Here is a 15,396-nt window from a genome sequence, read left to right as displayed (position 1 = left end):
AGTTCTTACCATATCTCTTGTTTTCTACTTCAGGGTCCATAGGGGGTCCACAGGGTTGACCTTGGGGATGTCCCAAAGCAGTTCAACCAAGGGAGGGGACGCTCCTGTGCCGAGAGGAGAATCCGCCGCCAAAAAGGAAGCATCCGGAGAGGCAAAGGAAACCAATGCCTAGAACCTTAAAAAGGTGTGGACAGAAGACCACGTGGCCATCTAGCAAGGCAAAACAGCCAAGGCGCCACAGCGAGCCACCCACGAGGGTTACATGGTCCGAGAAAAAACAAGCATCAACAACAGAAAGGCCTACCCATGGGTAGGCCCCTGAAGAAGACATACGAGGCCATCCAGCCAACATTTGGCCATAGGCCGGCCATCCTTTCCTGTTAAAACCAGAAATTTCAGACCACCAATAAGGAGTCCGATTTCCGTCAGGAACCTGAACGGATCACATAAATCCACAGAGGCCGGACCACAGTCAATGAGGCCACACCAGCCGAGAGGACTGGGGACTGAATGGCCTCACCATAAGTTCCAGAATAATATGGAACCTAAAAATCACTAAGAAGAAACACAGGGTGAGAGCAACTCACACCCTGACAAGATGCCCTCCAGAAGAGGGAGCCACATGAGAACGCTCCCAATTCCGACACTCACCTGGGTGATATAAACTCCCTGAGAGAAAGCCAAAGCAATAGACCATGTAATGGCTATCACAACCAGCGGTTCCATTAACTTTCCCCGGAGTTAACGAAGAACCACTACTAACTCCCAAGGAGTCCCTAGGGAGGATAAATGGAGGCATAATCCAGAAAACACTCCAAAGGATGAACTGGATATCAGAGCGGAGCAATTCCATATCTTAATCATACTGACAGTGTAGAGATCCGCACTGTCAGGAAGGCCAGGCCGAGGGTGAAACCCAAGCCAGCCGGAAGGAATGCCAGAATATCTGGAAATCCTGGACCCCAGAGGATCATATCGACAGGTATAATACCATAAGAATTATGGCTGCCACAGTTTGTGGTAGGTCCCAGCAAAAGCTGATCCATGTGCTCTAATCATTCCAACGATTACAAAGCCAGGGAAGCCGTAAGACCACTGTAGGGACGCAGTCAAAGACAAACTACCCAGGTCCAAGGCAAACCCCAGGACCCCGAGACAACAGGTCTGGGCAGTGAAGCATCAGGAATGGAGTATCGATGGAGAGACTCCGAAAAACCAAGTACCCCTGACATCTGGGGCAATCAGGAGCCACCAGCAGGAAAGCATCTCCGTCTCGATTGAAACACTTCCCTCAAGGAAGAATGGAGAACGGAGAACACAGGTACGCAAATTGGAAGAACCACTTCACCGACAAAGAGTCACTGAAGGTTGCTTCAGAATCCCCAGAGTTGGACTGTAACACCATAGTGTGATAGAGTCAGAAGGCCATGAGGGTCACCTCAGGAGGACCCCCCCCCCTGCTCACCAGGAGATGAAACCTCTCTTGGGGAAGAGACTAGTCCCCTGGATGCACGTCGTGATGGCTGAGGACTCCCGCTTCCCAATGGAGAGCACCTGAAATGAACACTGTCGAGATGGTCGGGAGGAGACCCTCAGACAATGTCCGAATGTATGACATACCTGACATTGCCACCCAACGAACAGTATTGCTAAAAAGGAAGCCACTGTTCTGACCCTGTCGGACTGAACTTTTTCAGGTTCACCGGGAAACAAGGGCTATGCCAGAGTGAAGGCCCAAGACAGGCTAAAGTTCCAACAAGTTAATTGACAGGGTGGAATCGACAGACATCCAACTGCACTGAAATGGATGCGAACCAGACACTGTCCTTAGCAAAGAATACCCTGGACGAGATGGCCATAGTCACCCGAAAAGGGACTGACTTGCCTCCGGGGAGAGCATCATCGTTTGAACAGTGATCAGACAGAAAAAACTTGTTCCATCTGGAGATAAGCCAATTATGGAAAGGCCTGGAATGGAACTAAGCCCATTCCACCCTTCCAAAGGCAGACACTGAATAGTGGACCATGCATCCCAGAGTGTAAAGACATATGTCGACTGCGCAGACATCCATGTACTCCTAATGGAAGAGTGGAGATGCCGTCTTACGCCAGAAGAATTCTCAGATTCTGAGAATCCAGCAGGGATCCTAGGTGAAGAATACCCAGAAAGGGATGCAGGGAGGACTTTTTCCCCATTGATTAAACGTCTGCACCCTGAAGAAGCCACAGTCAACCTGACCCGGCTGTAAAGTACCCCGGTGATCCTGCTAAGAGCAGGAGGCCATCCAGGTACAGGAGCATTGGGATATACTGAACAGAAGAACTGTCAGAAAATCCAAAACGCTGGTAAACCCCTGTGGGGCTGAGAGCAGTCCCAACAGGCAGAGCCCGAAAAATCGTAAGTGCTGTGATACAGCAAACCTCAGTCCATGCTGAGGTAAGGTCTCTGTAAGTACCCGTAGGCACGCGTCCTGTATATCCAGTGATACCATAAAGTCCCCAGGTTCCAAACATAGTATGATGGAGCATAGGGATTGCCTCCTGAGCCCAGGTAGCTTTAGGAACTGGTTCAGGGAAATGAGACAGAGAATAGGCCAAAGAGGACCATTCAGCCACCGCACCAGAAAGAAAGCAGAACAACCAGTCCCTCGCTGAGAAAGTGGGGATGGCCCAATTAGCTCCGCTTACCGCAACAACTGTATAGCTTTCTGGATTTGTAAGGCCCTGTTCCGAATAAGGGCCTGAGTACCATCACATGGAAATAGGCCGCCTGAGCAGAGAGTGCGTACCCTCCTACCCACGTAGCCGTGGCAACTAGACACTAGTACCGGGCAAACTGAGAAAATCGCCATCTCCCAGTGGTAGGCCTGTCTCGTCAGGCTGACGATATATCCGTAGGTTTAGAAGCAGGATCGGCTGGCAGTCCAGGCCTGCTCGGAACTGGATATGTCGGCCCTTGTAAAGGCCGACAGTCTATGAAGAAACAGACCTTTAGGCTGACCCAGAGGACAAAAAGACTTAATAGTCTGAGGCCCTATAGTGAGCATGGCTGAAGGCGGGAATTTGTACTGCCACTGTCAAGGTCAGGACCCAACAAGATATACCCTATAGATGGAATCTGCACCTCTGCATTCCCAGAGCGCAGCCATAGGGTATTACGGAGGATACCGTCGCAGCCGGAACTCTGAAAGTTAGGAGCTGGTATCCAATATAGGCATGTCCACCTATGACAACTGCATATATTACGTGAGCGACCAAATACATTTGAACCCCAGACGTGTTGGAGGGGAAAAAACATTACAAATGCATCAGCTCAGTATGCAATAGTATTAACCAACCATGCTATAGCCATGGTAGGATGGGTAACAATCCCTGAAAGCGAGTATACTGATTTCAGGCAGAGTTACCACCTACGGATCAGAAGAATCCGACCACGCAGGAATGGGATGCATAGTAACGTCTGTAATCCGACGAGTAACACGCCCATCCACCCCAGGAGGGGCTCATGATGACCCTCAGGGAATTTGGGACAGGAGACCAAACACTGTTGTAATACCTCATATCTGGCAACAGCCAGAGTCCCGCCATGCGATCCACCCGCTAGTCAGCAACAGGGAACCAGAAGGCACGTAATACTGAGGGTGTATGATACAGGTGCAGGTCAACATTCACTCTAACCAGAATGGACCTGCTACCAGCCCTAAAACAGGGATAATAATACTTGAGATAGGCTTCCCCCCGTGTAAGAAGGAAAGAGCCCAAAACAGTATCCAGTTCACGGTAGAGCCAAGTGGGAAGTAACCACAGGGCGTCAACCACGCCAATTTGCGTTTCATAGAAAAACGACATCCACCCAGTGTGGCTGTTGTGGTAATCCCTGCAAGGGGCATGACAGACTATTGTGGCACCAGGGGGAATTCATATACTCGAAAAACCCCTGTAGGGAGCGGTAGTCTGTGTCACAGGGGATGTGCAAGAAACTGCGAGATACCCTGAGATGAAAAAGGGCATTATGGTGAAGTAACCCCAAGTGAGGTACAACAATGGTGCCCGCCCGGCGATCCGCAATTAAGAGGATCCCGAGAAAACAAACCGCCCAAGGGGGTCGTGAAAGGGGCCGGCACCCGATGACGCCACATACAGAACCCTTTAAGAGTTAAATCCTCCGCACTAACACCTGCAGCACATGCCTTGCAGGATAGTAAAAATGGGTGCAGTATAACGCTCTATCTCCTGGTCAGACATATCTGACCAAGCCTTGTGATCAAGCAGCGCTATACTGGTCCTGACTGATACTAAAAATTAGATGCAGGGACCCATTTTCAGCGTATGCAACACACAGTTCCACTCAAAATATGGCAACGTGCAGCACGCAACAGTATGTGACAAACCTCACAAATATTATCAAGTATATAAATGTGAGTCTCAGAACCACCCCAAGTACAGCTGTATTAGGGCAGATAAGGAAAGGGATAGATATACACTGACAGGTGAGAGAATAAAGTACAGTCAGCACTAGCATAAGTCACATACAATGCAGATATACACATATATACATAAACATGTCATATAATATACTGCACTATTACACTGCATGCAACTTACCCAGATTCAGTGTCTGGGATGGCTACAGCGCTGTGTACACTGACCTGATGGTGAGGTACGCAGGGGGACTGGGCTCACTGCCATCTCCGGAGATCTCTGCTGCACCACAGAGAAAATGGCCGCTGGAGACCTCAGAAGCGTGGCCCGCGGAGGAAGCAGCTCAGCGACGCCAGACTATGGATACTGAAAGGCGCGCTGAGCTGAGGGGAGGAGCCGCTGTAACAGGGAAGGCTGTCTCCCCTGGCCGGCTATTAACCCCCGGGACGCCGGCTCGATGCACCGAACACTAAGTCCCTGGTGGTCTAATGGACACACGGGGTATGGGGGGCCCGCCGCCACCCCGGTCTGTCCCCAGAGACCGGAGGCACAGGACTGCATTTCAAATGCGCGGATCACCACAAGCGGTGACCCGCGCCTTACCTGCTCCCCGTGGATCCGGCAGCAGTCCTGGGCGCCCGCAGAGTCCGGCTAGTACAGACTCTGGGGTCCCGCTGAGATCCCCAGATCTGTACTGGCGTCTCAGCGCCAGCGGGGTGACGGAGCGGCAGCTTAGACGTCCTATGGACAGTCTGACGCTGCCGCTCTGAAGAATCCAAAGTAAAAATAAAAAACTCTGTCATTTAGAAAAAAATAAAGCTTAGGGGCTGCTAATCAGCTCCCCACTGCACTAAACGGTGACCCGATTCCGGCCGGGCACCAACTTAAACTGAGGTGCCTCTGGCTTGGGGGTGGGGTTATAGGGAGAGTGGACCCAAGTGCATCCTGGGAGCTAAAAGCTTTAACTGCGTTGGAGCCCGGATTTGGTTCCCAACCTATACCCCAAGGTCAACCCTGGACCCTGAAGTAGAAATTATATATATATATATATATATATCTTAGATATAGCATTCTTATAGATAAGCCTCAGCACCTGGTATTCTTAGATGGTCTCCCATCCAAGTACTAACCAGGCATGACCATGCTTAGCTTCCGAGATCAGACAAGATCGGGCATTTTTAGGGTGGTGTGGCCGTAGGCTCTTATTTGGAGATACTTCCGGGCGCTGTCAAGTGCACCACTGAAGTGTAGTTATATTAGTAATAGGCCCCCCGAAAAGGGGCACCTTAATATTGTCGTGAGGTAGAATGCCTCTATAGATCCCAGGAGCCTCAATGTAAGTACATTATTCTTTTATACAAGTGTGGTCAGAAGGCCACAGGACATCTAGATAGTCCCGAACTAGAAGTCACAATGTAAATTGTATAGCATGACTCTAGTCTATTCACCCATTTTCACGTGCTGCCGAAATCGAGCACCGAAGATAAATAATATTATATATATATATATATATATATATATACACACATACACACACACACACATATATACATATGTAGCCTATAGCTCATGGAATCCCAGGCGACATCTCATCAGAGACTTAACCGTGACCCTAGGCTACATGGTCATGATAATTTTGGAATTATAAGAACCTCTCTATATACTTCTCCTTAAGAAGAGGTAGAGTAAGCGGAGTTATTGTACCAAACTACCACATCAGTCCAGTCTCCAATCGCAGCATCTTTCCTTTTAAAATATGCTAGGTATCAGACAATAGCTGATATAAACAGAAGTAGAAATACACCGTGTATATACACATACATATATATATACACACAGTACAGTGCATTTTCATATCTGCATACACGTACTAATGTTTAAAATAGAACCTGAGCAATAGTTAGAGCCATGGAAGAACTGACTCAAGACCTTGGTTGAGGCAAGGTCAGAGTACACTCTGGACATGTGTTCATTCTGCTACAGCGTAGCGGCAGGTATGAACTACAAGGAACAAACAAGTTGGTTTATAATCCAACACCTTATGAGGCTAGCAAGTCTAACCATAGTGCCAACATTTTCCCTGTAGCGCTGTAAAAACAAGGACTGTATTGGAGTACCTGTATGTGCTGCCGAAGCGAACACCCTAATAATTGTATTAGTGTATTGACACAGATATTTTACTCAGAAAATATATATATATATATATATATATATATATATATCCCTCTGTACACCTGTATAGGGGATTACATAGATACATTATGCCATAACTACTTGAGCAACAGCATCCACCTTATGAACTGCCTTTAATGAGAGTTCCGTTTAATGAAATAGCAGTGCTATAAGGAGCACACTGAGGGACGGAGGCGCGTGCCAGGGTCTCCTAAACAGCGGGATTACAGTACTGTTAGCACCACTAAATGGCAGGCTTGCGCTGTAACTTACTGCTAGGGGAGCAGCGGACTGCTGCGGTCTCCTCTCCATAGAGGTCGGGGAGATAAATCCCCATTACAGACCCTTGGCAGCCCATCAGTCTATTTAGACGGATCTCGAACCCAGGTATGCGGCGTCCCAGGTGGGGACTTAACGGCATACGACACAGTTGCCAATCTAGGAGGCACCCCCTAGGGGGTGAATAGTTCACAGGGCCTTCGCGCCGTGTGGACGGCTGTTGTCTCCACCACTAATGACAGAGGAGGGACCGTTTTTGTGACTGCCTCGACAGCTCTTAAGACAGTCCACTCCTGCTAGACCGGCGGACTAGTAAAAACAGCCCCCGTAAGTACTCAATTCAGAGGGCCGGGGCTTAGAGCTCCCTTCCACTCCATAGGGAAGAGTAAAAACCCCTTCAGTAGCTGTACCTGTAAGTGACGTGAGGGCGAAAATATGAGATATGGTAAGAACTTACCCTTGTTATCTCTATTTCTACGAAGTCCATAGGGTTCCACAGGATACCTTGGGGTATAGGTGTGACGTCAGTCGCTGGGCACCATAGAGTTAAGCTTTTCAGCCTCCCAGGATGCACTAAGGTCCCCCTCCTATAAGATATAAGAATCACATTCTCACCAGAGGGAGACGGAAAACCGGTGACCAGAGCAAAGCCCATCTGCAGCACAGGTGCGACAGGGCGGGAGTCCTGTGGAACCCTATGGACTTCGTAGAAATAGAGATAACAAGGGTAAGTTCTTACCATATCTCATATTTTCTACTTCAGGGTCCATAGGGTATCCACAGGATACCTTGGGGATGTCACAAAGCAGTATCCTTTAAGGGTGGGGACGCTCCTGTGCAGAAAGGAGAATCCGCCGCCCGAAGGAAGCATCCTGAGAGGCGAAGGTGTCAAACCTGTAATACCTCACGAAGGTATGGACAGAGGACCACGTAGCAGCCTTGCAGATCTGAACTGCCGAGGCACCACGTCGAGCTGCCCACGAAGGACCCACAGACCTAGTGGAATGAGCCTTCAGAGAAGGAGGGACCGGTAGGCCTTCATGAAGATAAGCTTCAGAAATAGCCATACGGATCCAGGCTGCCAAAGTTTGCTTTGAAGCAGGCCAACCCTTTTTACGGAAGCCATAGAGGACAAACAAAGCGTCCGACTTCCTAAACGAAGAAGTGCGGTCAACATAAGTCCTTAAGACCCGCACAACATCCAAAGAGGCCTCACCCACGGAAAGACCCGGTGAGTTAAAGGCCGGAACAACTATTTCCTCGTTAACATGAAACTGGGAAACAACTTTGGGAAGAAACTGGGGCCGAGTGCGGAGCACTGCCCTGTTCCCATGAAAAACCAAGAAAGGGGGTCTACAAGAAAGAGCCCCTAACTCAGAAACACGTCTGGCCGAATCAATGGCCAGAAGGAAAACAGTCTTAGCTGTTAGCCATTTAAGATCCACTGAGCCCAGTGGTTCAAACGGCGGTCCTTGGAGAGCCCTCAGGACCACAGCCAAATCCCAAGGCGCCACAGGTGGAACAAAGGGCGGCTGAATGCGGAGAACACCCTGCATAAAGGTGCGCACATCCGGGATTGTAGCAATCCGACGGTGAAACCAGACAGATAGGGCCGAAACCTGTACCTTCAAAGAAGCAAGGCGAAGCCCATGATCTAGTCTCGCTTGCAGGAAGGCGAGAATCCGAGACAGACGAAACTCCCGTGGTGCATAACCTCTTGGTCGACACCACTGGAAGAACATATGCCACACGCGATGGTATATCCTCGCGGAAGACGGTTTCCGAGCTCGTAACATGGTACGCACCACAGAGCTGGAAAACCCCCGGGACCTCAGCATGGCCGTCTCAACAGCCACGCCGTCAAAGACAGCCGAGTCACGTCCGGGTGAAGGCAAGGACCCTGAGACAGAAGGTCCGGTAACCGCAGAGGACTGACCACGGACAGACCCTGAAGGTCTGAGAACCAGTGCCGTCTGGGCCACGCGGGAGCTATCAACAGGAGCGTCCCTCCTTCCTGTTTGAATTTCCGGATTACCCATGGAAGAAGGGAGACCGGAGGGAACAGGTATGCGAACCGGAACGTCCACCGGACGGACAGAGCATCCACCAGAGACGCCCCTTCGTCTCTTGTGCGAGACCCGTACACCAGCAACTTGTTGTTGTGCCGGGACGCCATGAGGTCGATTTCTGGAAGACCCCACCTGTCCCCCAGTAGTTGAAAAACGTCTGGGTGCAGGGACCATTCCCCCGGATGAACGTCCTGGCGACTTAGAAAGTCCGCCTCCCAATTTAGCACTCCCGGGATGAAGACCGCTGATATGGCCGGAAGATTGCGCTCCGCCCAAACCAGGATCCGAGAGACCTCTACGAGAGCCGCCCGACTGCGAGTTCCTCCTTGCCTGTTTATGTAGGCCACGGTGGTAGCGTTGTCCGACTGGACCTGCACCGGGTGACCCTGGAGAAACCGCTGTGCCTGCTGGAGAGCATTGAAGACCGCACGGAGTTCCAAGATATTTATTGGAAGCTCCGCTTCTGTCGGCGTCCACCTGCCCTGGAACAAGTGTGGACCCGAAACTGCTCCCCAGCCCCGAAGACTGGCGTCCGTTGTCAACAGGACCCAATTTGGAACCCAGAACGGACGTCCCTTGTTGAGGTGGGTTGTCTGTAACCACCACGCAAGGGACAGGCGAACCTCCGGGGTGAGCACAATCGTCTGGGACTTCAGAGACTGAGGCAGCCCGTTCCACTTGGACAGGATCAGGTGCTGCAGAGGTCTGGAGTGAAACTGGGCGTATCCCACCATGTCGAACACCGACACCATGGAGCCCAGTAACCTCATCGCCGAGTGTAAGGACACCCGGCAGCTGTGCAGACAACTGCGCACCCTTGACTGTAAAGCAGAGATCTTGTCCTCCGTCACGAAGATCCTTTGCTGTCCCGAGTCCAATAAGGCTCCAAGATGCAGAATCCTCCGAGACGGGATTAGAGTGGACTTCTGCCAGTTGATTAGCCAGCCGTGCCGTTGCAGCAGTGCAATGGTCAGGTCCAAGTGGCGTAACAGGAGCTCTGGAGATCCTGCCACCAATAACAGGTTGTCCAAATACGGCAACATGCGGACTCCCTGCAGCCGCAGAGAAGCCGCCATGACCGCCATCACCTTGGTGAAAACACGTGGTGCTGTCGCCAGGCCAAAAGGTAACGCCCGAAACTGGAAGTGGTCGCTGCGGATTGCAAACCTGAGGAACTGTTGATGGCGCAAAAGAATAGGGACATGCAGGTAAGCGTCCTGTATGTCCAATGACACCATGTAGTCCCCAGGTTCCAGCGCCAGAATGATGGACCGTAGGGTCTCCATCCGAAACTTCGGGACCCGCAAAGATCTGTTGAGTGCTTTGAGGTTGAGAATCGGACGATATGACCCATTGGGTTTCTGTACCAAAAAAAGATTTGAATAGAAACCCTGGCCCCTCTGGGAGAATGGAACAGGCACTATAACTCCAGCCTGGAGCATAGTGTGCAATACCTTCCGCAGCTCCGTAGCCCTGTTCCGGTCTGATGGTAGACCCGTGGTGAAGAATAGAGCCAGGGGTCTGTGCCGGAAGGAGAGGGCGTATCCGTGGGAAACCACCTCCAGAACCCAAGTGTCTGTCGTAGTGGTCGACCAACACTGGGCGAACTGTAGCAGGCGGCCTCCCACCCTGGGATCCCCCAAAGGGAGGCCCGGACCGTCAGGCCGCATGCTTGTCATCTGGCTTGGGGGCCGGACGTCTGGTACTCCATGCCTGCTTCCGGGGCTTGGCCGATTTCTTAGGACCAGCCTGTCGAGGAAACGACTGTGGTTTGGGCCTGCCCTGGACCCTAGATGACCGAAAGGACGATGGTCCAGAACCAGAAGGAGCAGCGGCCGACGGGAAACAAGCGGATTTGGCTGCCGCCAGCGTGGCCACAATCTTATCCAGATCCGGACCGAAGAGAACTTGTCTGGAAGCGTTGCCGTTTACCGGAGCTTTCTTGGAATCTGCGTCCGCCTTCCAGGATCGCAGCCACAAGGTGCAACGAGCAGCTACCGCTGCTGAAGAAATTCTAGACACCAGAGTACTAATGTCTAGAGCCGCCTCGTTGATGTAGGTGGCCGAATCACGGAGATTGCCAATCAACTCCGCCTGTTCGGCCGGACAGTCGGATTCAAAAGAAGCCTCTAATGAATCCGCCCAGCGCTCCATCGCTCTGGCAACCCAGCAAATGGCCATAGCCGGCCGTGCTGCCCCCCCTGCAAGGGAATAAGCGGACTTCAGGCAGATTTCTACCTTGCGGTCCGTAGCATCCTTAAGGGAGGACATGGATGGCATCGGCAATGTGGAACTACGGACAAGACGGGTCACGTGAGAATCCACCTGTGGAGGGGATTCCCACTTAGCAAAATAATTATCCGCGAACGGATAAGCCACCGCCAGGCGTCTCTGCGGCTGGTATCTTTTGCCAGGTTGTTTCCACGCCTCCTCTAAATGGTCCACCAACTGACCCGAAAGAGGAAGACTGTGGCATCGCCCTTCACATCTTTGAAAAAGGCATACTTAGATTTAGCCGCTGGGGGAACTTCGTCCTCAATCACCAAGGCTGTGCGGACCGCCCGAATAAGTCCAGGAATATATACTTTGGACTTAGCATCAGCGTCCTTAGTATGGAGAGGTTCCTGATCGTAAGGATCCAGAATCTCCCCATCATCGGACGTCCCTTCGTCATCCTCATAAGGAGCGGACAGAGACGCCACCGGCCTTTTATGAGGCCGCATCACAGACTCCCCTTGCAACACATCCGACAAGTGCTGTACAGAACTCGTCAGGGAGTTAACCCACGCTGGCTCCTGAGAACCCGGGAGCGGGGAAATAGGGAGACTGGGGTACCACCAATTGTCGTGGGAACCCCTGCATGGGTGACGACACCACAGATTGCTGGGACAAACCTATCGGAGTAAACGCGGGCTGCGGAGCTAACTGGCCCACTAAAGCTGTTAACGCCTGAGCGAAACAAGCCCAGGGCGGCTCCTGTACCGGTGCTGTAACCGTAATAGGCCGCGCCATGGACAAACACTGCCGGCAAAGGCCCTCCGCGCTACCCTCCCCCTCCGCTAACGGTACTTTGCACGTGGTACACTGTAGCCGGAGGGGAAAATCACTTTCAGACATGATTGCACCCCGTATGTGACCTCTCTCACCAATTAAGTATTAAATAGGCGAGAGACCACCCTGCAGCACCGCACTGCAAGGGCTTTAGCAGAAAGAACAGGGACAGTAATAAAGCTGACAGTTTTGAGAAGATAAAGTTACAGGCAGCAGCGCTAGCACAGTCACATACAATGCAGAGAAATAACAATTCCTGCACTAACAGCGCTGATCACTCAACTACACAGACACAGGGCCTGGTAGGACACAGCGCTGCATACACAGACCTGAGCCACAGCAGAGGAGAGGTATGCGGGGGGACCCAGACCACGATGCTTCCTTCCAGGCTTCCAGCAGCGTTCATCATGCTTCAGAAAAGATGGCCACCGAGGAGCAGAGAGAAGGCTGGCCTGGGGGAGGAGCACTGACACAGGGCCAGTCAGCACAGTGCAGAGAGGGCTGTGTGCAGCGGGGGAGGCGCCGGCTGTGAGACAGGGAAGGCGCGCTCCCCTGGCATGCATTTAACCCCTGGGACGCCGCAGCGCTACCGCTCTGCTGCGGTCCGCTGTCCCAGGGGGTAGTGGAAAGCGCAGGTTGGTCGCCTGGCTCCACGCTGCAGCCAGTCCCCAGGGAGCCCCCTGCCTGGGGACTTAGGACCATGTGACCAGCGGGGACCCACCGCGGGACCCCGCTGCTTACCTTTGTCCCCCTTGGATCCGGCCATGGTCCGGAACATCTGGGGTCACCACTAGCTGTGACCCCAGATGCTCACCAGCATCCCCGGATCGGTACCGGCGTTCTGGTACCGGCGGGGGTGTAGGGAAGACAGCATGGACGTCAGGACTGACTGTCCATGCTGTACATCCAGATGTGCAGCCACAGCTGCACTGAAGAAAGCTTCAGGGGCTCTTCTAGCCCCCACTCCGACAGGTGCACCCGACTCCGGCCGGGCACCAAACTAAACTGAGGTGCCTTGGCTCGGGGGCGGGGTATAGGAGGGGGACCCTAGTGCATCCTGGGAGGCTGAAAAGCTTAACTCTATGGTGCCCAGCGACTGACGTCACACCTATACCCCAAGGTATCCTGTGGAAACCCTATGGGCCCTGAAGTAGAAAGTGGAGGTTTTTGCTCACACTTTCCAGGGGAAATAAGAAAGTCGGCCCCTTGCGGACTCGCTTCGCTCGTCACCTGAATATATTCCCCCTCTATCTGGTAGAGAATGACGCTGGACACCGGCCGATGAAGTAACCCCCCCGCCCCCACTACCCCTCCATAGTTATGGAAAGTTACTGTCGGCCTGAGCAGAGAGTAGTAAGGAGGGAGGCTGCCGAGCGGATATTTACATGCCCGGCAGCCGCTAAGCCCCGTCTCCATTACGCCACATTAATGGCGGTAAAAGAGAGAGGAGGGCACACTAGGCATTGCCAGACATAACCCCCCACGCAGGGCGGGGTGCGCCGGCCATGCCTTTTCAGCCCTCTTAATTAGAAGGGGGAACTGGTAAGGCCGTTCCATGTGAGTGGGGAAGCGGGATTGTTAGAGCTGGCGTTGGTGCTTCTTTCATGCAAGCACCGACGCAGCAACCCACAGCCGAGAGCGCTGTGAACAGCAGCCGCGCTCTCCTGCGGCTCTAAGCACAAGCCGGCGCTGGTGCTTCTCTCAAACAAGCACCAGCGCGGCAACGAACAGCAGCGCTGAGCGTTCTTCTTGCGCCCCGCCCCCAGCCCCGTTATACAGGGCTGGCAGTTTATGCGGCTGTAGACTCCCGATATGGGAGTAGCGGGACGCGGCAGTCTCCCTCCCGGTATAGAGGGAGGATTCAGTGACAGCTGCGGCAGCACCGCGCTGTCACCAACGTTCCCGTATACTTGATGTAGAGGGGCCTCCCCTCATTAATAGGAGGGGGATCAGTGGCTAGGTTTCAGCCAGAGACCTGGACGCTGACTGCCGAGTGCAGCGGCAGGTCTCATCAGCAGCTCCGACACTGTCAGGACTATTGGCAGGGGGAATGAGGCTGTGTAACAGCCGCACAGCGCGCGCTTTCCCTGAGCCCAGCGTTTTGGCCCACCGCTCCAGCTAGTCAGGAGTGGTGGGATATACTTACAGCTGCTGCGGCCGGGATGCTGGGCTGAGAGGGCGGCGAGGAACCCGGACACATGCCGGTGTCAGCAGTGGCGGGTCCTCGCAGAGTCCGTTGACTCCAGGTGTGTGCCCCCTCCTCTAGGTCACCGGACACAGGCTGCAGTAGCCGTGTGGTGCCTTTCCCGGCGGCTCCCACGTAGCAGGCAGCCTGCCACAGTAAGCAGCCTGCCTGTCCTCAGTGCTTGTTCATAAAAAAACACTAATTATATGAGACAGGCTGGAGACAGCCTATTGTGCAACCGGCTTTCTCGGGCACATTCTAAAAACTGGGGCTGATGGGGCATAGAGGGGGAGGAGCCAGTCACACTTCTAAATTATTGAAAGTGCCAGGCTCTACTCTACCACCTTCTATACCCCACTGTCTTGAACTCCAGTGTCCCCTAGTGAATGAAGGAGAAAGCAGGACTACAATATAGTGATAGTTACGCTTTTTACAGTTTAGGGTAACATTAACTTTGTAGTATCCCTGAATGCTACAGGTCTTTATATACATTTAATCTGCTAAATATTTCAGGATAATTTGTTCTTATCCTTTAAGCTTACCCTTCGTATTTTCTCAATAATGTCATCTAGTTTCCGCACTTCTGCCTCTGAATGATACAGATTTGTTGTCAGGATATCAATCTACAAAGATAAGGCATGATAAAATAGGATCAAAAACTTCACTGGCTCCATTTATAACGTTTGTAAACTTTCACATAACACATTTCCTCTGCCTTCAAATCTGATGTAATTATGCTACGAAAAGAAGCAATATTCATGCAAACGTAGCCCATCAATCCACTAGGAACCAGGGTCTCATATTTGTCATCAAGTGCTTATGACGTCACTAGTTATCTGTGAATTTATGAATTTTGTCCCACCTGCAAAACTGTCGCCAGAGTGCCATAACTGATGCACGTAGAAGGTTACTCTCTAACTTTTCTGCTGCTTTATCCTTTTGCATTATACGTAGACTATTCCAATGTGTATACTTTTTATGGCAGACCGGAAAGTAAAATCATATTGGCCCTGACTCATTAAATGTAATGGTGTATGTTTTTATGGTAGAGTGTCATTGAAAGTAAGCTTGACATCATCTATGTAGCTGTAGCGTTATAGATCATGCAGAGTCTTCATCACAAAGCTAGGGTATTGCTTTAATTTATTATTCAAAAGCAAGTAAAAGTAACCAACAATTATATGAGGCAGTCACATAAAATCTGATTAATATAAAGCA

General features: G+C 51.8%; 1 protein-coding gene across 2 annotated transcripts in view; it reads right to left on the bottom strand.

Moving 5' to 3' along the window:
• The window catches only part of SPAG5 (sperm associated antigen 5), a 127,743-nt gene that overhangs the window by 16,019 nt on the left and 96,328 nt on the right, over positions 1-15,396 (bottom strand). For both annotated transcript variants that reach the window (XM_088453704.1, XM_088453703.1), the window contains one exon: positions 14,721-14,801. In XM_088453704.1, coding sequence (XP_088309830.1) covers positions 14,721-14,801 — 81 coding nt within the window. The remainder of the gene's footprint in view (positions 1-14,720; positions 14,802-15,396) is intronic.

The sequence above is a fragment of the Taudactylus pleione genome, unplaced genomic scaffold, assembly GCF_031769625.1.
Source record: "Taudactylus pleione unplaced genomic scaffold, aTauple2 ptg000585l, whole genome shotgun sequence".
Lineage (NCBI taxonomy): Eukaryota > Metazoa > Chordata > Amphibia > Anura > Myobatrachidae > Taudactylus > Taudactylus pleione.
Note: the sequence above shows the minus strand (reverse complement) of the source record. Positions and strands in the feature narration are given on the sequence as shown.